The sequence below is a fragment of the Panthera onca genome, chromosome D2 (genome assembly GCF_046562875.1).
Source record: "Panthera onca isolate mPanOnc1 chromosome D2, mPanOnc1 haplotype 2, whole genome shotgun sequence".
In the NCBI taxonomy this organism is placed as follows: Eukaryota; Metazoa; Chordata; class Mammalia; order Carnivora; family Felidae; genus Panthera; species Panthera onca.
In genome coordinates, this window is record NC_138349.1 from 54,733,575 (window position 1) to 54,759,673 (window position 26,099).

The following is a 26,099-nucleotide window of genomic DNA, read 5'->3' on the forward strand; positions in this document are numbered from 1 at the left end:
TTTGTTCGGCACTGTACACCCTGCCTGGCAAATGTCTGCCGAACGAATAAATGACCTTCGTCTCAAACTCACAGAATTACTACCAAGAAATGGAAGCATATTCGACTTCAAGACCTCCAAGTATGACCCTCCGGGATCCAGGAATGTGGGCATGCAGCCTCTTGACCTCTCCTAGCCGTCCCCTTCTTAGAAGACATACGGTAGCACTTCCGCCCTCGCTCAAACCTCGCTCAAATCTCCGAAAGGGAGGGGCGGAGGGTTTGTGTCATCAGCCTGCGCCCGCCTGCCCCGCGACGTGCCGGCGGCTGGCGCAGCCCTCCGCTCGCCCGGCCTCCCCCTCCCTGGTTCCGCGCTCTGGTTCCGCCATGGAATCCAACAAGGATGAAGCCGAGCGCTGTATTAGCATCGCCCTCAAGGCCATCCAGAGCAACCAGCCCGACCGGGCACTCCGCTTCCTGGAGAAGGCGCAGCGGCTGTACCCGACGCCGCGAGTTCGCGGTGAGTGTGAGCTGCCGGAGAGACAGAGGGGACATTAGAACTGATGGGGGGAATACGGGAACGGACCGAGGGGAGCAGTTGGAGGAGGGGGAGGGGTGGCGAGGCGCGGCTACGCCTGCGCACTGAGACGCGCGGTGGCCGCTGGGAGGTGTAGTCTTTCGCTCCCACCCCTCTCCGGGACGCTGAACACCTGATGGCAGGAGCGGCCGCGACTTCAGCTTTCCGGGGGCTTGTGGAACCCTCTGAGATTTGGAGTTCCCGAGGATGAAAGGCGCTGGCGGGCGGGGGGAAAGGAACTTACCTGGAAGCGAAATCGAACTACTTTTCCCAAGGGGCCATTCGGTGGCCCAGGGCCGGTTGCCGGCCTGGGAAATATTATAGTTTAGGAAAATAAACATAACTCCTTTGACGGAGAGAATGCGTTTGAAGAGAGGGAAAGAAGACTGCCGACGTTCGGAAGGCCTGGAAAGGCGTCTCCGGGCGAGGGCCTGGGAACACTGTCCCGAAACCAGAGCCTGCCTTTTTCTCCCAGTCCACACCACCGCCTTGGACTGTCCGCCCTGAGAGCGGGCCCCCTCACTCCTGGAGCCTCTTCACCCGCCTGTGAGATTCGGGGCTTGTCGGAGACACTGGTCTTGCCACCCCGCCCACCCTGGCCCCCAAGAGTCCATCTGTGGCCGCCGAATGGACGGCTGGACAGCACAAGACTACTAAGTGTCCCCCGGCTGAGGCTTCCAAACCCGGGAGGGATTAGTGAAGTTGTCCCAACTACTCAGCATCTCACTCTACCCAGGAACCCTCTTTTTTTTTTTTAACCTAAGACTTCAAAGAAGTTTTTCTTAATACAAGCTGGAGGAGGGGCGCCTGGGTGGCTTGGTTGGTTAAGCGTCCGACTTCGGCTCAGGTCATGATCTCACGGTCAGTGAGTTCGAGCCCCGCGTCGGGCTCTGTGCTGACAGCTCAGAGCCCGGAGCCTGTGTCAGATTCTGTGACTCCCTCTCTCTCTGTTCCTCCCCTGTTCATGCTCTGTCTCTCTCTGTCTCAAAAATAAATAAAACGTTAAAAAAAAAAAAATACAAGCTGGAGGAGAGAAGGAGGTAGTCCATTAAAGATACGGTTTCGTGCCAGCAGTTACCACGCAGTAAACCGTCTGGCACATAACAGGTGCTCAGAATCAGAAGACCTGAGTTCTTATCCTGACTGCTACCATGTGATCTTTCTGAGCTTGGGTTTCCTTATCTGGAAAATCAGAAGCTTGGTGCAGACAATATGAATAACAATAATACCATAGGGCTTCTCTGTTTAGAAAGCTCTTTTGAGGGGCGCCTGTCTGACCCAGTCCGTAGAGCATGCGACTCTTGATCTGGGGGTTGTAAGTTCAAGCCCCCGTTGGGTGTGGAGATTACTTTAAAAAAATAAAATGTTCAGAGGCGCCTGGGTGGCTCAGTCGGTTAAGCAGGTTAAGCCTCCAATTTTGGCTGAGGTCGTGATCTTACAGTTCGTGGGTTCAAGCCTGCTTAGGGCTCTGTGCTGACAGCTCAGAGCCTGGAGCCTGCATCAGATTCTTTGTCACCCTCTCTCTCTGCCCCTCCTCTGCTTGCGCTCTGTCTCTCTGTCTCTTTCAAAAATAAATAAACAGTAAAAAAAAATTTTTATTAAAAAAATAAAATCCTTAAAAACAAAAAGAAAGAAAGCTCTTTCCAACGCATTTTCTCACTTCACCCTGCCCTATCAGGGAGGCGGAGCAAAGATCATTATCTTTGTTCTATAGATAAGGAAATCTCTCAGAGGCAAGGGACTTGCCCACGATTACACAGCTAGAAATTGGAAAGTCCTGTGACTGTATAAATGTTTAATAGAGGAGTGAAATGAAAAAGCAGCAGTCAGCCTCGTAGCCTTCCTTGCCTGCATTTGGAATTGAGAAAGGGGAACACTGGCAGAAGAGGCCACCTGGAATGCTTGAATTTTCCTCCCTCCTGACTACAGGTCGATCTTTGGCCTGTTTGCCTTCTCTTGGAGAGAGTTTTAGTCTGTATTTGCCAGGACTCCTGAGGTCACCTGCTCAAGAAACTTCCTACTGAAATAAATCACACTGTGTAAGAGAGGTGCGTGGTGGTGGGGGCGCATGAGCTCTCAGAATCCTGTCCGACGCTGGATGCTTCTGGAGCCTCAGAACCAGGCAGCCAAGAAAGGATGGTAACAATATGGCCTGTGGAGATCTTCCTGTCAGCAGCTTCCTGGGCCAGTTCAGGGGCTTGGACGGATATCCTTCCTGGCGCTCAAGAAATGGAATTTGCTCAGTCAGAATCATCACCTGCTGCACAGTTGTCATATTCGCATTATTTTGGAGAGACTATGCCTCATACCTCTCTGTAAACTTCACCTTGCACCGTCCACAGCCCTGTATTCAGCTGACAAGGACCTGGGGTTAACTTAGGCCTGGAATGGAGAAATCTTAGTTAAAAAAATATTAGATAGCTGCCCACACATGCTGTTTGAGGTTTGAGTTCATTCCAGGCACTTGTTCAATGCAAAAGACTTTTTTTTTTTTAAGTTTATTTTATTTTTGAGAGCAAGTACATGCGAGTGGGGGAGGGGTGGGGGGAGGGGACGAATCCCAAGCGGGCTCCACAGGCTGTCAGCGCCCCAAGTGTCCAACTTTTGATTTCGGCTCAGGTCATGATCTCACGGTTCATGGGTTCAAGCCCTGCATCAGGCTCAGTGCTGTCAGTGCAGAGCCTGCTTCGGTTCCTCTGTCTCCCTCTCTTTCTGCTCCCTCCATTGCTCTCTCTCTCTCTCTCAAAAATAAACATTAAAAAAAAAAAAAAAAAGAGTCAGACACTTAACCAACTAAGCCACCCAGACACTCTGCAACAGACATTTTTTGTTTTATTTGCAAAGTCTTCTGCTTGGTGCTAAGTGGTATGGCAGGACTGGTAAGACATCATCCTTCACCTCAAGGAGCCTACAGTGTAGTAAAGGAGACAGAGTTATAGAAAAAATAATACCGCGGTTAAAGAAAAATTAAGCACAGCGTTAGATGCCAAGGACTTAAGGATGGACAGGAAAGATCCAGTCCTCGCCCTCCATGAGTTCAGTCCGGTGATGTGGAGGGAAGTGCTGGGGTTGGATCCCTGAATGCGAAATTACAAGCAGTAGGGTGAGTGAGTGAGTCCTTACTAGGACTTAAAAATAATGGTAGATGACAGTGAGGGAAGGTGTCAGGGAGCAGGACAGAGGCAGCATTTAAACTGCACTTCGGAGGAAGGGAGGAGATTTGGAGAAGAACCTACTGGGGAAAAGACATGGAGGCTGGAGGCTGGGGGAGGACTGGGTGTAGCAAGACTTGGAGGCTGTGGAGGTGGTAATTTGAATAGAGAGGATTAAGGCTGGCAAGGAGGATGGGGTCAGGTTGTGGAAATCCTTTCCTGCCAGACCAGGGTATTCACTTTATTCTGTAGTTGGTGAAAAGACCACTGAAGATTCTGATAGCAGGAATAAGATAAGGGTACCGTTCTGAGTAGAGAACGACGAGAAGGGTTAATGAAAGGGAAGAGAGACCCAAGGCAGAAACCAATTGAGAGGGGATTCATCGCACTCTGTATTTCAGGAGCTCTGAGCACCTGAGGTAAGGCATCCCGGATGAGGATAGGGTCATCAGAGAGGAGGTACCGAGCCTTGTGTGAGAGACGTGTGCTGAGGAGAACTGGGGACACAGAATCCAAGCCTGTGTGGCCAGGGAGAAAGTAAGGTTGAGGATGGTGAGTGGGAAGAGCTGGGCAGGGGGCAGGATGCCGGTGGATGTTCCGGAGGAGCTGTCAGCTGGGAGCTCAGGAGAGAGCCCCAGGTTCCAGCTCAGAGTCTGGTATTGTCATTTTGATGGAGCTCACTGGAGTGCTGCCTGGCTAGGGTCACTGTGTGAAAGTGTGGAACGCGTAGCGGATGTTGCTGTAAGCACAGCCATGGGCCACATCTGGCCTCAGCCAGTGGGCAGAGACCAGGGAAGCAACAGAGTGAGATGGAGAACAAGGGGAGGAGGCAATCCCAGGAGCGGGCAACCGCCAGGTGGCCCTGGAGTGGTGTGGCAGGGAGGTGGTGAGCAACACTGTCAGGCCTTGTGGGGAAAGGGCGAGTCGAGAAATGAGAGGGGAAGGATCAAGAGCATGGGTGGAAGCTTGGTCTTAGAGAAGTGAAAGAACAGACAGAGGGAAGGGTAGGGTGAAAGGAGGTCCCGAGCAACCTTAAAGGGTGGAGGGGCCTCACAGTGAAAAGGCCATGAAGGGATTTCAAACTCGTGCTGCAGGAGGTGGGCCCAAGGGCTGGACACTTGTACTGTGGAATAGTAGCTGGGCCCTAAGCCTAGAGGTCCTAGGGCAGGGCTAGTGGGACCAGTCTCTTTCTGGGAGCCCACTTGGCACCGCCTTTGCCTGAGGCTTAGCAACGCTGGTGGAAAGTACCATGTTTTTCAGGGAGCCAGTGAGAACATCCTCAGTTTCCCCAGCACACAAAGAGAGGGTTGGCTTGGATGGTCTCGCAGCTTAGGCTGCCTAAGGGTCTAGGAAATGACTGACTGTGGGTCCAGGCGAAATCAGGAAGGCCAAGCCACTAAGGCCAGCATGTGGGGCAGGGAAGGATTGGTTGCTTTCACGGTGTTAGGGTGAGAGACGGTCTGGTACTGGCGAGGTCCAGGGTGGGGTTGTCCGTTCGGGTCAGTCGGTCTCAACCCTTCCATTCACCGAATTTCACTGAGTCTTATTTATGCCTCAAAGCAACCCTACGAGGGCAGGGATCAGGCCTTCACTGACGATTCGATGACATGGTAAGTAGCAAAGGAACCGGACTGTCCAGCTCCACTCCCAGGCCATTGCCCTCTGCTGGCCTCCCTTTCCCGAACCACATTGAGCACTACAGGAACAGAGAGAGGGCCTGGGAATAAAAGGAACAGTAACAGATAACAATATTTACTGAGTGTTGTGCTAAGTCTCTTATATGCATTTGCTCATTTACTCTTGCAGCTCTCGTGAGGGAGAGACAGTTTTACATGAAGAAGCTAAATCAGCTTGTCCAAGATGACCCTGGTAGCAGGTGTCAGAGCCACAGCTTTGCCCCTCCAGTCTGGGTTGGAAGAGTGACCACTGCTGCTGGCTTTGGCCATAGAAATGCTCTCACCTCTGCCTCAGCTGCCACTTCTCCCACCGCAGCTCTGGTTTCTTTCTCCAAGTTCCAGGCTTTTTAGATGTCTGCCAGCTTGACGGCGAGGGGCAGAGTCAGGATTGGAACCCAGCTTTGTCTGTCTAACTCCAGAGCTGCGTTAAGCTGCTGTGTCGTACTCTTTTGTGACATTTGCCTGTCAGCCCCTGTGCCATGAGGGATGTAACAGTGAGTCAGAATGAGGCAGTCACATCCCACAGGTCTGGCAGATGGGGTGTCCAGGCCATGAGAGAGATCTACTTGTCAGCAACCAACAATCTTGAATTGCCAACTCAAGCAGAAACCTTCTGTGTGACCCAGAGCACATCCATTCCCCTTTGGGCTCTCTTCTGCAGTGTAAAGAAATTAGAGTGGCTGACTCCATGTAACTGCCCTGAAAAGTTTCCAGAATCTTCCCTGAGAAATACTAGAGTGAGTCCATCTCCTGGTTAATGCTCTTGTGTATCTATAGCAATTGAATGGTTGGTCATATTCTCCTTAGGGTATATCAGCACAGCCTGGACCACTGGGGCTTCCAGAGAAACTGATATAAACAAATTCTTTTTTTTTTTTTTAAGTTTATTTATTTATTTTTGAGAGAGAAAGGCATGCAGAAAGAGAGGGAGGCCGAGAATCCCAAGCAGGCTCCGCACTGTCAATGCAGAGCCTGATGTGGTGCCCGAACTCGTAAACCGTGAGATCATGACCTGAGCCGAGATCAAGAGTCGGATGCTTAACCGACTGAGCCCCCCAGGAGCCCCTGAAATAAGTTCTTTAAACACCCTCCAAATCCAGCAAACTAGCTCGCCTTCTTCCCCATCTTCATCAGCATCTCTTCGTCTTTTGCTTTTTCTTCCTTTGCCATTCGCTTGGTATGGACCTGGCATCTGGGACAGCCTGAAATCTCATGGTTACGGTTGGGTCCAAAGCCTGCCAGGTGCTGAGACTTAGCCTTCCTAAGCCCTGGAGCTCCCTGCCTCCCCCCCCCCCCCAAGCTTGGGTCGCCTCCCTGGCCAGGCATCAGCCTGTGTCATAAATCAGCAGCTACTCAGTTTTGAATTTTTACTCTGTCAGTTTCTGTGCCAGGTGCTTACAAATGGTATTTTATCCTTGTTACACCCATTATCCTCATATCCCTTAGGAAACAGGTTCAAACAGATTTTATAGATCGGCCAGGGCCATACTGCTAGGAATGACTGAGCTGAGATTTGAACACAGTTCTTTCTGAATTTAACTTCTCTTTATTTGGAAGGACTGTGCTGGAGAGGGCTCCCCATGCCAGCGTCATGCGGTCCAGGATAGCATAGTTAAGAACATGGTTCTGGGAGCTGGACATCCAGGCGTTTTAAGTGCTGACTGCCCAGCTTGTGCAGCCACGGGCCAATGGATCAAACACACAGCTCCTTCTTTAACTTTTCTTTTTTAATGATTATTTATTTTGGACAGAGAGAGAGCGAGCACACGCGTGCGTAGGGGAGGGGCAAAGAGAGAGGAAACACAGAATCCGAAGCAGGCTCTGGGCTCTGAACTGTCAGCACAGAGCCTGATGCGGGTCTGGAACCCACAAACCGTGAGATCACGACCTGAGACAGCTCCTTCTTTATCGTGGGGATGGTGGTAATAAGACCTACTTCTGAGGCCATTGTCAAGATTAAATGAACTAGTAGAGGCAGCGCCTGGGCCTGCCTAACACATAGTGAGCACTCATTACGGTTACTCTTCTCAGTGCATACCCTTGGGGTTTGCTACAGGAGTCCTTCACATCCCTCCTGCGAGGCAAGCTTGACTGTCAGCTCCCGACCCAGTGAGATCCTGTGAGTTTGCTGCACCTAAGACAGCAGTGGCTCAGGGCACAGTGGTCCACTTGAGTCCCAGTGTTCTGCTCCCAGCGAGCCCTGCCCCAGGCCCCTCGTGTGAGACCCAGGTGCATTGCGTTAGGGGGTGTCTGACACCCAGCACAGTGCCTTGAGCCCAGCAGGCTCCTGGCGTGTTTGAAAGAAGCTGGGGACCAGCCGAGGGCACTGCTGTCCTTCCTCAGCACAGTGTCCTGGGTCTCTGCAGAGGTCCAGGTGCCTGACTTCCCAGGGCACTGTACCCCAGGCATGACTGGGGTTTCCAGAACTGATTTCGTGCCTGGAATCAATGGGTGCAGGGATTTGGGCTCTTTGTCACTGAGTCAGCAGGAACCACAGACTTGGGTTGGAGACACTGGGACCCTATCTGAGGATGATAGCTAATGCCCTGCATAGACTCTGAACATTGCGGTATGACGTTTGACATGGCCAGCCACTTGAAAAGCGTAAGGAATAGCAAATAGCAGAGGAGAGGTCTTCATCCGAAGTCTCGTGCCGTCCCTGGCCCTGGAGCACATTCATTGCCCCTCTCCCCCTTCACAGCTAAGTGAAGGTCTCCAGAAGGCCTTTCCCCCCAGTCCCAGCAGAAACAGATGGTCCTGCCAAGTGTGGTCCCCACTGACATAGGCGGAGTACTTGCCTCTCTCTGCACTCAGCAGGGTCTGTGAAACATACCACTTTGGGATTTTTTTAAGCCTGAAGGGCTAATGGTTTGTTTTTATGGGGAGTTTTAAAATAACCCATACCCAGGGGTGCCTGGCTGGAACAGTCGGTAGAGCATGCGACTCTTGTGGGGTTGTAAGTTTGAGCCCCACGTTGGGTATAGAGGTTAATTAAAATAAAATCTTAAAAACAAACAAAAAAAAAAGATTTAAAATAACCCATACCCTGACAACTCATGAGAGCAGGTGGCTGTCCCACTAGCCCTCCCCCACCCCCTGCACCCCGCCCAGGCCCAAGCTGGGGAGGGAGCTACTGGCTTTGCTGGGAGAAGAAGCAGGTGGGATGTGGGTGGCCCTGGCCTCTCCCAGGACCAGGCAGGCCCTCAGCCACGGCATGTGGCTTTGCTGCAACGAGAGCCCTGAATGGTTTGTTTGCCTTGCACAGCCCTGATCGAGTCCCTCAACCAGAAACCACAGTCTACCAGTGACCATCCCCAACCCACAGACACCACCCACAGGAAAGCAGGTGGGGCCGAAGCCCCCGCGGCCAACGGAGAAGCTGGAGGAGGAGAGGGCACCAAAGGCTACACTGCGGAGCAAGTAGCAGCAGTGAAAAGGTAGAGGGGCCGGAGCCCAGTGCCACTGGCAACTTTTCAGATCTAGAGAAGGCTTCCTGCAGCGTGGCCCCCGCCTCACATCTGCCCGTGGTCTGGATGGGCCCTGGGAGGGTCCTGAGGATGGAGGAGGTCCAGCTGGGCCGGCCCACCGGCCCTGGGATACAGCGTGGGAATCAGGGCTCTGCTGTCCCCTCCCGCCAAGTCAGCCCACAGCAGAGGCTGGAAATGCTGACTCTGCCGCTGGCCAGGCGAGCCTGGCCTCTTTACATAGCTCTGTTGATCAGACAGAGATGGGGCGTGGGCTCCCCTTCCAGCTTCTCCCCCACCCCTAACAAAGACCCTTTCAGACCAGGGCCTGTGTGGCATAGAATGGAGACAGGAGACGGTTATCCCTCCAGGGCTTGGGCAGGCCCCACACACACATTGACAGTCCTTCTGAGGTGGCCTCCGGTGAAGGTGCTGTTAGCGAAGGGAAATGGTTCCTGGCCTGAAAGACTGCAGCTGCCCCCCTCTTAAATCCTAAGTGTATTCCAGGTGTTTCCACTGGGCCCTACCTAGCTCCCCGTTCCAGGTGGAGCTTACTGAGGCCCCCTTGCCCCCGAGGGACCTAGAGGAACTGACGGCCGAGCCCTACTGTGCGCCCATACTGCTCTCCCCCACCTCACCTCACGGCCCTGGGCCCTCTCTACCCCCTCCCCCAGGGTCAAGCAGTGTAAGGATTACTATGAGATCCTGGGGGTGAGCAGAGGGGCCTCCGATGAGGACCTGAAGAAGGCCTACCGCAAGCTGGCCCTCAAGTTCCACCCAGACAAGAACCACGCACCCGGCGCCACTGAAGCTTTCAAAGGTAAGCTAGCCTTGGTTTCCCGGTGCTTGGTGTTTTTCATCTCCTGTCCTTGGGAAGGAGTCAGTGGCCTTGGACCCACGTGCCCTGGGCTCAGGACCTGCTTCCTGGGAAGAAAGTCCTAGTAGCCACCTCTAGCATAGAGCCTCAGAGCTCAGGTAGCCTCCCCTTCCTCTTCGTTCCCTAGGGCTTACAGGAGGGGAGCTGAGGCAAGAGAGGACCGACCAGTGGCTTTTCCAAGGTCCCAGAGCAGTTGAGGGTCAGAAGCAGGCCTCCTGACTCACCTGTATGCACGTCCCCATCTTGGGATATTGCTACCGGTTTCCCTGTGCTGAGGGGCAAGGAAGCCTCAGGTCAGTGGGCTTGGGGCCCGGTGGCCTCCCCATCACCAGCAGCCACAGCCAGCCCTGCGGTGCACACACACTCACACATAACACACACTCACAGTGTGTGCCTACAAGGCAGTGACCGCAGCCAAGTAGGGAGCCCGTGGCAGAGCACGCCCCTAAGACCTGGTGTGCTGTTTCCTAGGCCCCACCCCAGGTGCTGCATTCCAGGTGCTTAGGGTTGGTCCTGCTGCGTGTGGGTGTGGGGTACTGTGCAGGCGTCACCCCGCTGCTGCCTGTCAGCCTGCCCCCGAGGGAGACGGTGAAGAGAAGCAGGGAGGCAGGGCAGCTGTGGTGAACGTTGCTCCAGCCCTGACTCCTGCCTGCAGCCCAGCAGGCACCAAGACGCCAGATCTGGCCCTGGGACCTTGTCACCATGGCAGGAGCGGGGGGGATTCTCCTTCCTGCAAGGGTGGCAGGTTTTGAAGCAGATGCAGCCGCTTTGACCCACTCCCTTGAGAGAGTGAGCCGCTTGAGAAGGAGCAAGAGACTCGGGAGGGCCCGGAGCAGGGTCCTTTGAGGCACGGGTTTCCCACCTGGGGAGCTTTTCCTGGGGAGGCCTTGGGGCCACGCCGAGGAACAGCAGCTGGGACCTGGACCCCAGGGAAGAGAGGGCTCACCAGGCCACACTACGAACGGTGAAGTTTTGACTAGAACCTGGGGATCTGGCCCTTCCTGACAGTTGCTGTAGGAGTAAATAAGATAATGCCCATAAAGGGCCTGAGGCAGAGAAAAAGCTCGACCACTGTCATGAGGTGGAGCACGAGGAGCCTGAGGGCTCATCTTCCGCCAGGCCCAGACCGCCCAGATCCACTAGAGGTATTCCTGCCCCCCTCCCGACACGGGCCCAACAGCCAAACTCCCCTCTGGCCCCAAGGTCTCCTTCCTAAGGCACCACTTGAGTACCTAAAAGGGAGCTATTGGCTGCCAGGGGCACCTCCACCTCCATGCCCACCGTCTCCAAGCCTGACTTCTGGCTCCTTTCTAGCTATCGGCACAGCATATGCGGTACTTAGTAACCCAGAGAAAAGGAAACAGTATGACCAGTTCGGTGATGACAAGAACCAGGCAGCGCGGCATGGCCACGGGCACGGGGACTTCCACCGTGGCTTTGAGGCCGATATCTCCCCCGAAGACCTCTTCAACATGTTCTTTGGCGGTGGCTTTCCGTCTAGTAAGTACCCCACCCCACCCCACCCCCTGCAGCCAGGTCTCCCTGGGGGTGATGGTGGGAGACTGGAAGACAGCCTCTCCCTTTTCCTGCAGCCCCACCCCCTGACTCAGTCCCTCTGACCTCCAGGTAACGTCCATGTCTACAGCAACGGCCGCATGCGCTATACCTACCAGCAGAGGCAGGACCGCAGGGAGAACCAGGGTGACGTGAGTGAGGAAGGCACCGGGAGAGCAGGGGGAGGGTGCCAAGCCCCACCCAGGGTGTGAGGCCTGAAGGGGGAGTGACATCCCCAGCTGTCTGTCCTCCGAGGGGCAGTGCCCCCACGGTTCTCAGCTAGGGAGCCATCTTGGTTCCCCCTTGCCATTCTACTGAGCGACACTAGAGGGAGCCACACTCCACGGTGCTGCCCAGAAGGAGTGGGGATTTGATGGCTTCTGTCAGGAAATGTAATGCAGAAACTTCTCCACCTACAGACAGGTTTGAGTGTGATTGGCCTTTGTGCAGTCCATTTGTTCATAAGGCCAAAGTGACATTTTCCAAGCAATGGGGAGTGAAACTTGACGAGAGAATTGTAAAGGATGACAAAGGTTGTTGAATCTTCTTCTTTTCGGCACTCTTAAAAAATGTATACAAAAGCTATAGCAAGACAATGCTTCAAAAACATTTTGAATGCCACGGGTTAAAGAACAGCTAGTGGACTAAAATTAAAATACTGAAGACAATTCCACAGCCTTTAAAATTATGACAGAGGGGTTCCCTATTGCTCTTAGGTTTTTATCTATTCATTTTTTAAACTTAGTGTGTTTGTATTTAACATACGGAAGAGTTTTTTAAATTAGAATCTATCACACAGTGAACAAATTTGTTTGTATTTACAATTTTTTAACTGGCAGTTTTTAAATCGGTAATATAGTTACATGGTGCAAAATCCAAAAAAATATATGTATATAGTGAAAATTTCCCTCCAGCCCTGCCTACGGTTCTCATGGAGGAAGCCTCTTTAGCTCATTTTTTTTGTGTTCTCAGATAAGTAAATACATCCAAGCACCCTTTTCCTGTATTTAATACCAGTTGCTACTTTGTATTCCTCTGGGGAAACGCGCAGGTGGAGGAGCTTCTGTGTTTGGGGGGCCCGTGGGAGGGAAGCAGAGAGGAGTGTCGTCGTCACAGTTCGCAGCAGCTTCCTCCTGCCGCCCAGGCTCCTTTGTGCCAGGGAAGCTGGTGGTGATTGCGGCCTATGCCACACTCCCACCAGGTCCAGCTGAGTGACCATTGGTTCTTTCCTCCAGGGCGGGCTGGGGGTGTTTGTTCAGCTGATGCCCATCCTCATCCTGATCCTCGTGTCGGCGCTCAGCCAGCTCATGGTCTCCAGTCCCCCATACAGCCTGAGCCCAAGGCCGTGAGTACCCACCGCTAGGGATGGGGTGGTAGGCAGACAGGGACTTCGGATCCTCAACCCGCATCGGGTGCCTTCCTTCCTATCCTGCGGGGTCGTTGATCACAATGCGGAAATCTGGCTTAGAATCAAGGAAATACACTTGCCCTGTTGAGATTAGGTTCTTGATCTTTTTAGTATCCCAGTCCCCTAGGAAAATGCAATGAGACCTGCAGATCTCTTCCCTCAAACACTACACATGTACACAACTTTGCATATGATTTCACAGGCTTCATGACACTTCCCCCTATCTTATCTGCTGACCTTGAGATAAGAACCTGTGCTCTTAAGTTGTGGGTGGTGGGCCTTGGGGCCGTGGAAAGAACAGGGGTTCTAGAATCAGAACAAAGGTGGATTTGAATCCCAGATACTTTATTAACTAAGCAGCTGTGTGACCCTAGACAAGTTACATGACTTCTCTGAGCTTTGGTGTCCTCATCTGTGCAATGCGAATAACATCTATGTGCTTGTGGAAATGAAATGAGTCACAGACACTTAAAATGCCAGGTTTGGGGCACCTGGCTGGCTCAGTCGGTGGAGCATGAGACTCTTGATCTCAGAGTCTTGAGTTTGAACCCCATGTGAGGTATAGAGATTACTTTAAAATAAATAAGCAAAAGGTTTGTTTTTTGGTTTTTTGGTTTTTTGATGCCAGGCTCGATAGAAACGTTCAACAGTATTTGTTCAATGAATTTATGGTCTCAGCTGCCAGTAGTGAACTTGGGCAAGTTATTTGGCCTTTTAAGGCATCAGCTCCCCTCATTTATTTCCAGCATCTGGCACCACATCTGATACATAGTTACATAGTGGGTGCTCAGCTTCTATTGGTGGGAACCCTCTGTTCCCCCAAAGTGGCCTGGCCCTGTTTCGGAGCCTGGCAGCCTTCCTCTCGGCCACCAGGGGGCAGAGTCGGGTGGCTGGACCCACACCAGGCAACGTAGGCTCTCCGTGGCCTGTCGCCAGCCCTTCGCTCTGCAACTGGAGAGGCAGCAGAGGGCAGGTAGGGGCTGTTCCCCACCCCCCACCCCACCTCCCACCCACCCCACACCCCCCCCCCCCCCCCCGGCACCCGAACTGTCTCCTGTCTGCTGCGTGTCAAGACTCTGCCTACAGAGCCTGCGGGTGGAGCTGGAAGATAGGACCAAAAGCTAGAAGGACAGAGGTCCTTGGAGTCCTTGTGTCTTGTTGTTCCTAAGCCTCTTAACCCCAGATTGGGAGTTCCTGGGTAGGCAGGCAGGTCCTGGGCAACAATGAGTTTAGGGGAGGAATGTGGAAATGGAGGCACTGGGACCCCAACTCACACCCCTAATCAGAGGCAGAGCCCAGGCTCCCCTGCTGCACTGACCGGGGCCTCAAAAGGGGCTCCTCCCACAGGCCCCAGGTCAGCAGCGTGGTAAGCAGAGAGCCTGAGGAAGGGCTGGCCGTAGTCTGGACCACTTAGACAGGAGGGACACCCTGCCTTTCTTTCATACCCTCATTTTGGGTGCTGTGCGAGTTCCTCTCCAGTTTTGGAGGGAAGCCAGCCCTGTGGCCTGTGCGGTACCTCCTGTTGGGGGACCCTGTCTTCCTTAGAGCTGCTGTGGGGCTGGGGACCTGGGCCCACTTTGTGCCTGATGTATTTCCGGCCAGGTCGGTGGGCCACGTCCACAGGCGAGTCACTGACCACCTGAACGTCGTCTACTACGTGGCAGACACCTTCTCCAAGGAGTACACAGGCTCCAGCCTCAAAACAGTTGAACGGAATGTGGAAGACGACTATATCGCCAACCTCCGAAACAACTGCTGGAAGGAGAAGCAGCAGAGTGAGTGCGTGTGTGTTGCGGGGACAGAGCTTGAGCGCGGGGAAGGAGAAAGCCCTGCTCACCAGAGATTTGTGGACCCAGCGCCTGGCACTGCCTCGCACCAGCCACCTCCCAGCCAAAAATGGGACCCCACCCTGTTTCCTTGGGGCCGGGAGCCAGGGGCCACCTGGAGATTTCCTCCAGGTTCCCGTAAGTCACTTCCGTCAGCCTGAGTGTGGCTGCCAGAGGTAAGTGTGTTGAGATGGATTGGAGCACATGTCCTGGCCACCTAGTGACTGGCCATCCAGCTGTATCTGTGGGACCCTAGGGAGGCCTAACCAGAATGACAGGTTCTTTCCTTGGCTGATCTCACCTAAGTCTGCAGAAAGGGGCCTCTGTTCTCTCCCAAGTTGGGACCATAGTCTGCTCTCCAGGGCCTTTCCTAAAGGGAGGCCAGCTCTGTGCCAGCTCTGGGGCCTGTAACAGTCTTCCTCCCACCCCCACAGGCTAGGCAAGTGCTCCAGTGACCCTTGGGGGATACCAGGTGTGCCCTAAACTCTGCCCCATTGCTTTGCAGAGGAAGGCTTGCTGTACCGGGCCCGCTACTTCGGTGACACAGATATGTACCACAAAGCACAGAAGATGGGCACCCCAAGCTGTAACCGACTGTCAGAGGTGCAGGCCTCCCTGCATGGATAGTCCTGGGCCAGCCACGCCACCGAGGTCCAAGTATGAGCCAGGGCCTCCTCTGCCCTGCAACTCCTGGCAGCTTTGGCCCTGGTCATAAGGCAGAGGAGGGTGGGAGGGAGAGAGGAAAATAGCCTGTTGATTGTGGCACAGACTCCTTTTCCCCAGCCTGACCTCCAGCCTGCAGAGCTGGGACAGCTCTAGGGTGTGCTCAGAAACCAAGGACTCGTTCAGGCTTCAGTGCTAACTGTCTACTGCCCCCTCCCAATTCCCTGGCTCTGGGAGCGTGGGGTGCCGGAGAATCAGGCAGAAGGGGGACCTCAAGGCCATGGCTAAGGGCCACCCCTGCCTCCCTGGTCTGAGCGAGCCACCAAGTCACCATGGCCCTTTCCCTAGGGCCAATAGACTATTGTCTATGCTCTGGTATTTAGGCCACCAAGTATTACTGGTCCCAAGATAGCCCCCTCCACACACAGTCTCCACCTGACAGCAAGAAGAAACACGTGAGAGCCAGTGGGCTAAGATCCCATCCTCCTCCTCTGCCCTTCCAGGCAGGAGGAAATGGAACAAGAAGGATGGGCAGCCCCACAGTAGGCCAGGGAGTGAGCCTACAGGCTGGGAGCGGGAGAGGCCCGTTGCCCTGACCACTGGCCCTCTGGTGGAATCAGAGGCACTCTCTCACGTACCAATGCACCTGGCAGCCTGGAAGCCGCAGGCATCCGGCCTGCCCGGGCACCTCACCTGTGGTCTGAGGAAGAGAACAGAAGGCCATGAGTTTACAGTTGAACGCAGAGCCTTTAGCACAGAAAGCGGGGGGGTGGGGGGGGGGGTGGGGAAATGCAAGTTGCTGGTAGCAGACTCCAGTCCTCCTTTACCCCTGCATGTGGGTAGTGAGCTCCGCTTCCAGCATTTGCCAGAGGGGACACACTGGACCCAGCCCAGAAGAATGTAGGCAGAGCCAGTAAAGGTTCTCTTCTGGATTGGTTACCTGCCCATCCATCCTCTGCCTGTGTCCCCTTCGGCAGGGGTCCAGCTGTGCTTGGAGGCCATCTGCTACGCCTCTGCGAGAGTGACAGAGTGCAGGAGGGAGACAGGTTGGGGCTGAGGTGGGCAGGACACCAGCCAGGAGGTCAGCTTGTTTGTGCGGGCTGAGCTAGAGGCTCCAGGCCGCGGGACTGCCAGGCTAACTGTTACCACTCTCCTCCCCAGACCATGAAATCCCTGGAGAATTTTTGGTGACATGCACTGAGCCAAGGTGATGGACTGTATATTTAAGGAAAGACATAAAAAGAAAAAAAATTAAAGTGGAATTGGAGGCCGAACACCGCACACAACTGCCCTCTCTCTCACCCAGTAAATGCTGAAAGGCCTTAGGACAGGAAAACCTGCCACGGGGCTGCTTCCCTCCCTCCCAGGGCTGGCCGAGGCTCCACTTCGGCTGCTCCTAGGATACGGAAACCATGGCAACGAAAGTAGAATGTAAAACTTGCAGCAAATGTCTGTGGAAAGGGCTGGGGGAGGGGGCGCCCAACTGCCTTCCTCCCCCTCCCAGGAGCCACCACCAGTCACCTCTCCGTGGAAGCCAGTCAGAGGCGTTGGCCAAGGATAGGAGGAGGAGGAACAAGAACTCTCCATAGAATGTAATTTACAGAGCGTGCATATGTGTGTGTGTGTGTGTATATATATATCTATATCTATATATATCTATTTATATGTAAATAGCATATATAAAGATATATATATATATATATAGTCTACTTTTTAAACTATGCAGGAATTTGATTAAGTTGTTTAGCTGATTTCTTCCCTGTTTTAGAAAATGAGGCGTGTTTGGGGAAGGCAGCCTGTTCCTTCAGCGGCTGGACATTATGCCACGGCTGACAGTGTAAGGAAAGTCGGGTCGTAGCTTTTAATGTTCCCCTCAAACCGAGCCTGCTTTTGGTGGCAGCAGTAATCATGATAGTGTAAGTCTGTAGAGAACTTGGAGGTTGCCAGCTTTATGGTGAAGCTGGAGGGGAGCAGGCTTCCAGGGGAGAAAGTGCCCCTAGGGCCAGGTACCATGTCAGTACTGAGTCATGGTGAGGCCCCTGGCAGCCTGCCGGTGGGAGGCCGCCCTCCTCAAGCTTTGGCCAGCTCAGGTGGGCTCTTAGTCCTGGAGCCCAGGAGCTCTCTGTCCCTCTGCCACAGAAAACAGGGTTAGAGAGGGGGACCGGGTTTTGCCTAGCCACCTGCCCCCCTCTTAGTCCCAAAGTGGGTTTTGCCTTATAGATGCCACAGGCCACGGCTCCGTTGTTGCCACTGGCTTTTCCCAAGTTATGCACCAAGGACTCCAGAAGGTTCTTCCTCCGAGAGTCAGCCAAGTGGTGCCCAAGACCCTGGGGCAGCAGCCGAATCCTGAAGAAAGTCCGGGCCTGTGGGCACCTCTTTCTCCGCCCTCCATGGACATGATGCCACCCGGCCTTCTGTTGCACTTTGGACAAAGGCTGCGCCTGAACCAGAAGGGTTTTCTTATACTCACCTTGATGTGAGGATTTTTCTCAAAACAGCAGTTGCTGCCAGGGGAAGGGAGGGAGGTTTTATTCCCACGGTTTATACTGGGCCTTTTGGAATTACTCTTTTTCCCGAATTTTCCTCTGGCAGTGGGTGTGTCATTGAGCCTGCCACCTTCCAAAGCCTTACTTCCCCAAGTTGCCAGCCAGGAGGTGATAACCATCCTCTCAGAGTTTCTCTTGGCTCTTTTCTTTTTTATTTTAAGTCCCACCCCCCACCCTCCCCAGCCCCAACCAATGAACAAAGATTCTTGCTGGGAAAGGAAGCTTGGTAAAGAAATGTCAGATCTGGTTTTTGAACAAGATCCTGCCCTGTGATGCAGCAGCCACCCCGGCCCAGAGAGATGATAAGAAGTGGATGTGGGCAAGAGTACCCCCCCCCCCCCCCGCCGCGGTGGCCCTGGTGCTCTGCCCCCACCACCCCTACCGTCTGATCTTGGTAGATGTCCCTAGGTGGGCTGACCCATGTGCAATAAGAACATAGATCCTAAAGGATCCCTTGAGAAGCTGTATTTCTTGAATTAGAATTCTAAAATTGTACATCTATAAATATATGTTTATTATGTGATTGGCCTTGGTGGGTCTGCGTTGAACAAGGGGGCTGAGGTGATGGGCCACAAACACCTGTTGCTATGGACACTGCCCAGCTCATACCACCTAGGAGTCTTTGGTGATGGTCCCGAATGTCCTCCTCACCCCTTGCCCCAGCCGACAGCCACTAAGGTCACAAGTGTTGTTCCAAGGCTGATTCCATCCAGGCAAAAGGTAAGGGGCTTAATCAGGCCACGATCCTGGGGTTCGCTAATAACCTCTGGTTCCCCTTGTTTTGCTCCCTCTCCATCCCTGCTGTGAGTACAATATTCAGAATCTCCCTCCTCCCCAGCCAGGAGCTAGAGCCCACTCCGGATCCAGAGCAGGGGGAAAGTTACAAGTTTCTTTCCATCTCTGGCTGCACAGTCTTCCCAGACGTACTTCCCACACCACCCCACAGCCCGCCCTCCTCCCCCAGAAGGTTGGAAAAGTTAAAAAATGTGGCAGCCAGAGTAGAACTTTCTGTGAATGGAGCTGCAGATCTGCCGGGGCCTCCCAGAGACAGGGCCCGGCAGCCCTGACTGGCGGCCCGAGGCCCCACCCGCTACTGCTCCAGCCAAAGACAGGCAGGCTGCCCGGTGGTGCCACTGCAGCCTGGGAGCTCATTGGCTGCCCCTGCCCGGGGTCACCACAGCCTGCCCTGCCTCGTCCTGCGAGCTGCCACTTGTTAGCTGCAGTTGGCAGAGGCAAATGCCAGCCACCCCCATTTACTCGTCCCATCCCCCTACCTGCAGCGTGCAGCTCAGGGAGCCAGCAGGGGTGGGACAGACTCTGTCCGACTGTTTGCTGCAAAAAAGAGCCTTTGACAGGTGTCCCCACCCACTGTCAGGTGGCAAAACGAGCCACTAGTTCACCCGAGCTCCTGGGATCTGCCGGCTTATCTCCACGTCCCAGACTGCCCCCAAGTTTCTAGAAGGGAGCTGCTCCTGGAGCAAGGAGCACCTGCCCTGCCCCAACTGTAATCTCCTCACCCTGAGTTGCCAGGCAAAGTCACCTGGCTGTCTAGGGCAGGTTCACAGGCAGCAGTGCCAAGACTCCGGTAAATAGACTGTTGACACAGTGTCGGCTCCGGAGCAACTCAGAATCCTTACCAGATGTCACACCTTGTGATCTGGGCGAGTCAGCCCAGCCCCCAGCAGGAAACAAGCTTTGGGGAGGGAAGGTGATGCCCAAGGGTCCCCATGAAACTTTGCATGTCCTTGGGGTCTGTGTAGCAAAGCAGTCATTCTGCAAACATTTGCTGAACTTGAATTCATGATTCTCAACAACATTGGCCCTACTCGTGCCAAGCTGAGTGGCAGGAGACATGTCCAGAAGGGTGAAAAAGGGAGGAAGCCACACCAGGGAAAATGGGACTTAACCTGAGGGGCCGGAGCTGGGGCTGGGGCTGAGTCTCCCGCAGGGGCAGGTGCGCTCTCTCCCAGCAGTTACAAATGTGACACCACCACCACCCCACCCCACCCCCTGCTGCTACCACTGCAGACTTCTCTGAGTTGGCATCACCCCCAGGAGACAACATAATAGATCGGTTGGTGGGTATCAGCGTGGACCCCACAGCCCAGCTGCTGGGGGCTGAATCCCTTTAGTATTACCTGGGTGGCCCTGGGCAAGCCACTTAACCTTCCTCTGCCTCAGTTTCCTCATCTTCAAAATGAGAGTCATAAAATCACCTACTGCACTGGGTTGTGGTGAGGAGTAAAAGGGCCATCACCCGTGCAACACTTAAAACGGCGTCTGGGACATGGGAAGCTCTAAGTGTCACATGCCCTTAGATGACAAAGACTACAGCACTAGCTCAAGTCCCATTCCAGGCACGGAAACCACAAAGGTGGCAACGGGGCAGGGGGATGAGCTGAGGAACTGCACCGTGAAGGAGGTGGGAGTACAGCAGGGCTGGGGGCAGAGTGGGCTCTCTGGCCAGAAGGGACAGTGTGAGCAAAGTCCCGGAGCTGGCAAGGCACGAAGTGATCACACTCTAGGAACAATACATAGGCCAGGCCCCCGATCCACAATTGTCATCTGCTCCACCGGGAATGAACGAACAAAGAACCAGAGACCTCGTGCTTCCCACACTGTGGTTGTCCCCTGTCCGCTCAGTTACGCATTTGGCAAGCATTCCTAACCTTTCCGGGTGCTGGGCCCTCCTCTCCAGGAGGCCCACAGGAACAAACCAACCCTGTAAGGCTAGCCATGACGGAGGGGGTGGTGGGAGTGGGGGCAGGGGACTGGCAAAGTTGGAGGCCTAGGCTGTGCCCTCACTGTCACCCGCTCCCCCACCCCGGCCTCTCACGGAGGGATGTTTCCCTAGGAACAAGGCCTAGGCCTCCTGTCACTTGTATAGACCCACAGCTGTTTGGTAGGAAATAAAGATCCGGGGCCCAGACACAACAAAGGGTGTGAGAAAGGCACTCTACTCTCTAGAACCCCCTCACCAAGCAGGCCCCCACCCCCAGAGCGCAAGAGTTGAGGCTTTGCTTGGGAGGAGAGTGGGGGCCTGACAGCCACACCGTGTCCACCCTTGCCCCCTCTTCTCCTTCCATAGTTTGGTCCAGGGAGGGCAGGAACGTCCATCCATCTCTGGCTGGGCTTACCTTCGGGGACGGGCAGGGTACAGTTCCTAGTGGAATTGGTGCTGGTGAAGGCAAGTAGGCTCAGGGCCTTCAAGGACTCTGGTCAGCAGCCCCACTTCCATAACTGGATTCTTGCCATTTTTCTGATGGACACAGTGAGGGAGCCCAAGAGACAGATGTCTGAGCAGCACGTGGTCTCCTTTTACAGATGGGGGCAATGGAGGTCAGAAGGAGGGCGTGCGGCCCTGTGCTGGCTCCGCGTGGCCTGCGGGGCCCTCATGCTCTGACCCCGCTGCCTGTGGAGCCTCCATTCACCCTCCCTGACATGCTGCCCCGGTTCCTTCTGCCCACAGCCTGCCCGCTGCTCCTCCACCCCACCTCCTCTGGGAGGCCTGCCATGTTCCCGCGGCCGGGCCCCCGCCCTCTCACGCCGTCACTCCAGAGGTGTTTGTGCAGCTCTCGGACAAAGGCTTTGCAGCCTGGAGAGGCAAAGGCCTGTCAGGCGCCTGTCCGTCTCATTCAGCGCTGCAACCCCGGGCACAGTGGGGCCTCCACGAACACGGCTGAGGGAAGACAGGGGGCCCCTGGGCACGCACACGCCTTTCTCATGGCCACCGTCGGCCATCCCTCCACTGCTTCCTCCAACCCACCGACACTGCTCAGGGTCACCCTGTAGGCAGCTCTGCAGCCATAAACCTGCATACGGAACTAGGGACCCTTCTCCAAGACCTGAGAGGGCTCAAGTGAGGCGTGCCCATCTGCCTAGAGGGACCTGCATCCAGCTGGCCGGTGCTGGAAGGTAAACCAGTCTTGCAGGATAAGCACCAAGTAGGGCCTCTATCCACTTTCTGGGGGAAGCAGAGGCCTGCTGAACATGCCCTGTGTCTGTCTCCCTCAGTGAGGACGGGCGTACCAGGGGCTGCTGGGAGAACGGCAAACAGTGCTCATCCCCGAGGGGACCTCTGAAGCAGCCACCACCCCATGGGGAGTAGAGGATGCCCTCCTGCACTTAGGCCTGTGCCAGTGGCACCACCCATTCCTGGGCTCAGACCCAATTCTGTCACTTTGCTGCCTCGGTACTGCCCTGGCCACAGGCCTCAGGGTCACCACTGGCAGGCTCCGCTACCCGCTGACCACCTGCCCATGTCTATGTGGGCAACAACGGTTTCGGTGGCGTCCAGGCTGTGAGCCCCAGGCTTCAAGTGGCACATGGGTGGTGCTCAGGCTGCCTCCGTTCGGGCAACCGTGGGCCTCAGTCTCCCTCCAGACCCTTTCTCGGCACTAAAGCAACAGGGCACAAAGTTTAGAAATCAGGTTTCAAGCCTCAGCTAGAAAGGATATTTGCATCATTTTCCATTTGTATCACTTAAATCTTTTTGTTATCATTTTGAAATTAGACACAATTTGATAAAATTATTACCATCCTCCTGCAGACCTCACCGGTTTCATCCCTAATGTCGGCTTATGTTAACCGTGGAATCTTGGGCTTGCTAACCTAACTGGGCTGGGCTTGGTACAAATAGGCCAACCCAGGGGCCGGGGTCCCTGCTGGACCCAGCCTTACCCCAGGATCCCAGGACTTGAGCCCAGCTCACAGCCAGCCTAGGGTGCCCGTCCGTGGCAGGACTGGATTCAGGCCACGGGATGGAGTTGCATGACCCACATCTGTTCATATTATTAGCACCGGAGCCGGCTGGCCGAGCCTGTAACACAATTCGAGGAACTGTTGACTGGTCTCGTGTTTCCAGCCCAGTTGGCCGGAGGGACACATGGAGTGCTGGGCAGAGGGGCCTCTGGCTGTCCCCCTCCCCCCATGTGCCCGTTGTCAGGAGAGCCAGAGAAGACTGTTTGTCCCTCTCGGGTGCTGCTGAGGTCATTGTGGGCACTGCCTCCCACCAAGGGGTCCCTGGACAGCCCCAGGTCAGCGGCCTGGCCGCTGTACCTGTTTGTGCCATCTCAGCTTGTGAGACCTGGCCTCCCCCTCCCCCTGCCCTCCTTGCCCCTCTCTGAAGCAGGGAAGACATGAGTCGGTGTTTAGCTGGGAAGAATGCCTGCCCTAGACCCCCAGGGTTAGGAAGATTGCCCTCTTTCCTGGCTTCCTTATAGATTCCTACCGCCTTGTTCTGTTGCCGGTTCCTGCAGGTGCCGGCATCCCAGGGTAAGAGCCTGGTGAAAGGACCGGGGCTCCTGGCTAGGCACCCAGCTCTGCACCTCCAGGTGACGGGGTCTCGAGCCAGTTTCAGTAAGATCCCTAAGCCCTTGCCCTCATCTGTCAAATGGGAATCTCAGACTTGTCCTGCAGGCTGGGAGATGGGATGGGAGAAGAGGTATGTGGACGTCCTTCACGAGCCCAGAACTGCCCCCCAAAAGCTTGCCTGTGGCATAGAACGTTTTATTCCTGTAACTTCCCTAAGGGACAAGGGGCCTCTGGCGCCACTGAACTCAGTGACAAGGGCTGAGACAACTCTGTGTCAGCAGGAACCAGAAGTTAGAGAATATGAAGATTCCTACACTTGATAGAAGGTGCCAGAAGGTGCTGGGCTTGCAATCTAATTACTGGGCGGCCTGGGGAGGGAAACAAGACATCCTTGCCCTTGAGCCACCACTAATAGAGTGTTGGAGAGGGCAGGCACCCTCAAGAGGGGTTCTCAAACCGTGTCCCCTCAAGCCCCCGGGCCCCTAAGTGTGCAAGGGGAGGGGGGAAGGGGCATGCTGTCCCAGCCCCACCCATGTTTCAATCACCCACAGTTATTTCTTCGTTTAGGGCAGTTAGAACTTTGACTGGAGAAGAGGTCCCCCTATGAAAGCAAATATTCAAAAACCAGGGAACTAATCTAACCCCACAATTTCACCGAAGAGGAAACTGAGGCCCAGAAAAGAGAAGTAGCCTGCTAGGGTTGCTCAGCTCAGTGGTCCCAGAGCGGCTGCCTGGGCCACTCACCCCCCGGGTCTGTGGACAAAGAGCCCACACCCTGAGGATGAAGTGGACAACGACAAAGTGGTTGGGGGGGGGGGGTGCCCCTGTCAAGGTCAGGGCCTCAGCCTCAGCTCCCCGGATATGACCCCAGAGGTAAGACCTCAAGGGCCAGGAGCCATGTTGTCCCAAGGCAGGCAGCCCAGATGCTGATCTGGGATGACAGGAGGGCAAAGTCGTCTTCTGCCCCCTCCCTGAGCAATCAAGAGCTTTGCAAATTGTTAGCCCCAGCAAGGCCTCTCCAGCTAACTAACTACCTCAGCCCCCGCTTTCCAGTTTGCTGCCCAGCACCCCAGGCATCATCTCAGATTCCTCACTGCAAGTATTGGAGGAAGGCAGATGGGTATCCCTCTGCCCCCTTTTACAGGTGGAGACACTGAGGCACTGGCAGTAAGCGGGCCTGGAACCAATCCTCCCTGATGCAAACCTTGTGCTCTCGTCTTTATTTCCTGCTCCTCCAGCATCTCTCCCCAGCCCCTGCCCTTGCTGCGTAGCTGCCCCCCTCCCCACAAAGCATCTCTGCTTACCCTAGCACCCAACCGGGTGCTGACTGGCCCACCCTTCCCCTCACTGGCTTTAGCAAGGACAGCCAGCCCAACCACTGGTCTCTCAGTCAGCCCAGAGCTCCTAGCCTAGCTCCTGTCCTGTGCTCTCCCTCAGCCAGAGAGAGGGCACAGGCCAGGAACATGGCCCTCCAACCTAGTGCTACCCAAACAGGCTCCCCACATCTGCCCCTTCCCTAAGGTACAGCCTACAGTTCAGCACCCGGGTGACCAGGCAGTGCAGGATTCTCCTGGTTAGCACTGAAAATCCTAGGTTCCAAGAAATTCCTCAGACATGGGCAGTCTGGGACAACTGGTCACCTTACTCAGCACACACAAATGCAGGGCCATCATGCCTTCTCCTTCCCCCTCCCCCTGAACAGGGTCTTCCTTGTTTCAGCAGCTCTGGTCTCTGCTAAGGCTAATGGGTAGGACCACAGTCAGTCCCTTCAAGCTCTCTGGCTCCTTCAGACTGAGCTGGGGACTACCATGAGCCCAGAGTATGGTCAGAGGCCTAGAGTCTGCTAGGAGGTAAACAGAGGCTCTATGACCTGTTGGAGGCCCCATCCTGCCCTAGGCCCTGTGAGATAAGTAGCAGAGAGAGCCCAAGAAAGGCCTAGTGGGATCCTGGGCCCTAGTCCCAACCCAGCTTTATCCTCAAGCTGGGGAGAACACCACTCTGGTTGGCCCCAGTTAGGGCAACCCTAGGGCTGGAGCCAGGCAGGGTCTGCCTGGGGCTCATTGAGGCGGCCTCTACCTGTCTGAGTTTGAGGTGAGTCATTTCCTCCCTCAGCTGTCTATGAGGCTGGGAGGGGAAGGGAGGGGATGGCATCTAAAAATAGCAGGGCCTAGACTGGTGGAGATACCCAAAGAGCTTCTCCTTGGGCAAGGGAGGAGCCGGCTGCTCATCCGAGCTGACACCAGCTGTGGCCCCCAGCCAGATGCCAGCACTAGGCCGAGGAGGAGGATGGCCCTGAGAACCCCTGCCCTCCCCTTCCCAGGCTCAGCATAGTGCTGAGGTGTGGAGGAGGCATCCTAAAGGCTGAGACACAGGGTAGGAGCTTGAAGGAAGACAGAGCCTGGGGAGGGGTGGGAGGATGCGTGGGATGTGATTCGGAAGGCTTGGCCCTCACTGGGGCTGGCAGGGGCAGCCGGGACTGGATCACGAGCCTGGATTCACCTCCCACGTCATCCCCACGGAACCACCTTTACTCCCCACCCTATCCACACATGGAGACACACACAGGGACACGCAGACAGAGCCCCACCACACTCAGCCCGCCTGTGTGAGTCATTTCCTCCTTAAAGGGCTCATCTCCTTGCTAAGTGGGACTCCATTTCCCTCGTCAGCAGCATAGACTGAGGACCTACTGTGTGCTTGAGTCACGCCCTGGAAGACAAGGAAACAATACTCATGACTTGCCGGGAGGACACCTTAAGGGGCCCACGGAGAACAGGGCAGGACAACACCCAGGGCAGAAACACAAGAGGCAGGGATCCTGGGCCTCTGTGTTGTGGGATAATCTGGACTTAGGGCAGCCTAGGGTTAAGTCCGGCCACTGCCACTTTCGGGTCACGTGACCTGAGACCCGTCAATAACACTCTGCTTGCCCACTTGTGACAGCTGAAGGGTGAGGGGCGGTGGGGGCGAGGAGCTGCACTTTACAATAAAACGATGGCCTCCATTACGAACACGTCACAGTTACCTCATTTTCTCTTATTCTCATAACAGCCTTATAAAGCAGG

At 54.9% G+C, this 26,099-nt stretch overlaps 1 protein-coding gene across 4 annotated transcripts; it reads left to right on the forward strand.

Annotated features, from left to right (window-relative positions):
• Positions 1-270: 270 nt before the first annotated feature.
• On the forward strand, positions 271-18,244 carry DNAJB12 (DnaJ heat shock protein family (Hsp40) member B12). Of its 4 annotated transcripts, XR_009613038.3 has the most exons (10): positions 271-498; positions 8,649-8,820; positions 9,522-9,667; positions 11,039-11,224; positions 11,351-11,430; positions 12,514-12,623; positions 14,289-14,461; positions 15,018-15,115; positions 16,337-16,767; positions 17,396-18,244. XR_009613038.3 is itself a non-coding variant. In XM_060642478.3 (9 exons), the coding sequence occupies exons 1-8, from the start codon at positions 366-368 to the stop codon at positions 15,137-15,139; spliced, it is 1,122 nt and encodes a 373-aa protein (XP_060498461.1). In that variant the 5' UTR covers positions 271-365; the 3' UTR covers positions 15,140-15,169; positions 16,337-18,244. The 4 variants fall into 4 exon arrangements, 3 of the variants coding, with proteins under 3 accessions (XP_060498461.1, XP_060498462.1, XP_060498460.1); XM_060642478.3 differs by having other exon boundaries at positions 15,018-15,169; positions 16,337-18,244; XM_060642479.3 differs by having other exon boundaries at positions 15,018-15,163; positions 16,337-18,244.
• The last annotated feature ends 7,855 nt before the right edge of the window (positions 18,245-26,099 follow it).

Bases quoted from the DNA above. Each gene is read 5' to 3' on its own strand.
- DNAJB12 (XM_060642477.3), top strand. From the start codon at position 366: ATGGAATCCAACAAGGATGAAGCCGAGCGCTGTATTAGCATCGCCCTC. The intron at 9,668-11,038 runs GTAAGCTAGCCT...GCTCCTTTCTAG, and splicing joins CGCCACTGAAGCTTTCAAAG to CTATCGGCACAGCATATGCG. The intron at 11,431-12,513 runs GTGAGTGAGGAA...TCTTTCCTCCAG, and splicing joins GCAGGGAGAACCAGGGTGAC to GGCGGGCTGGGGGTGTTTGT.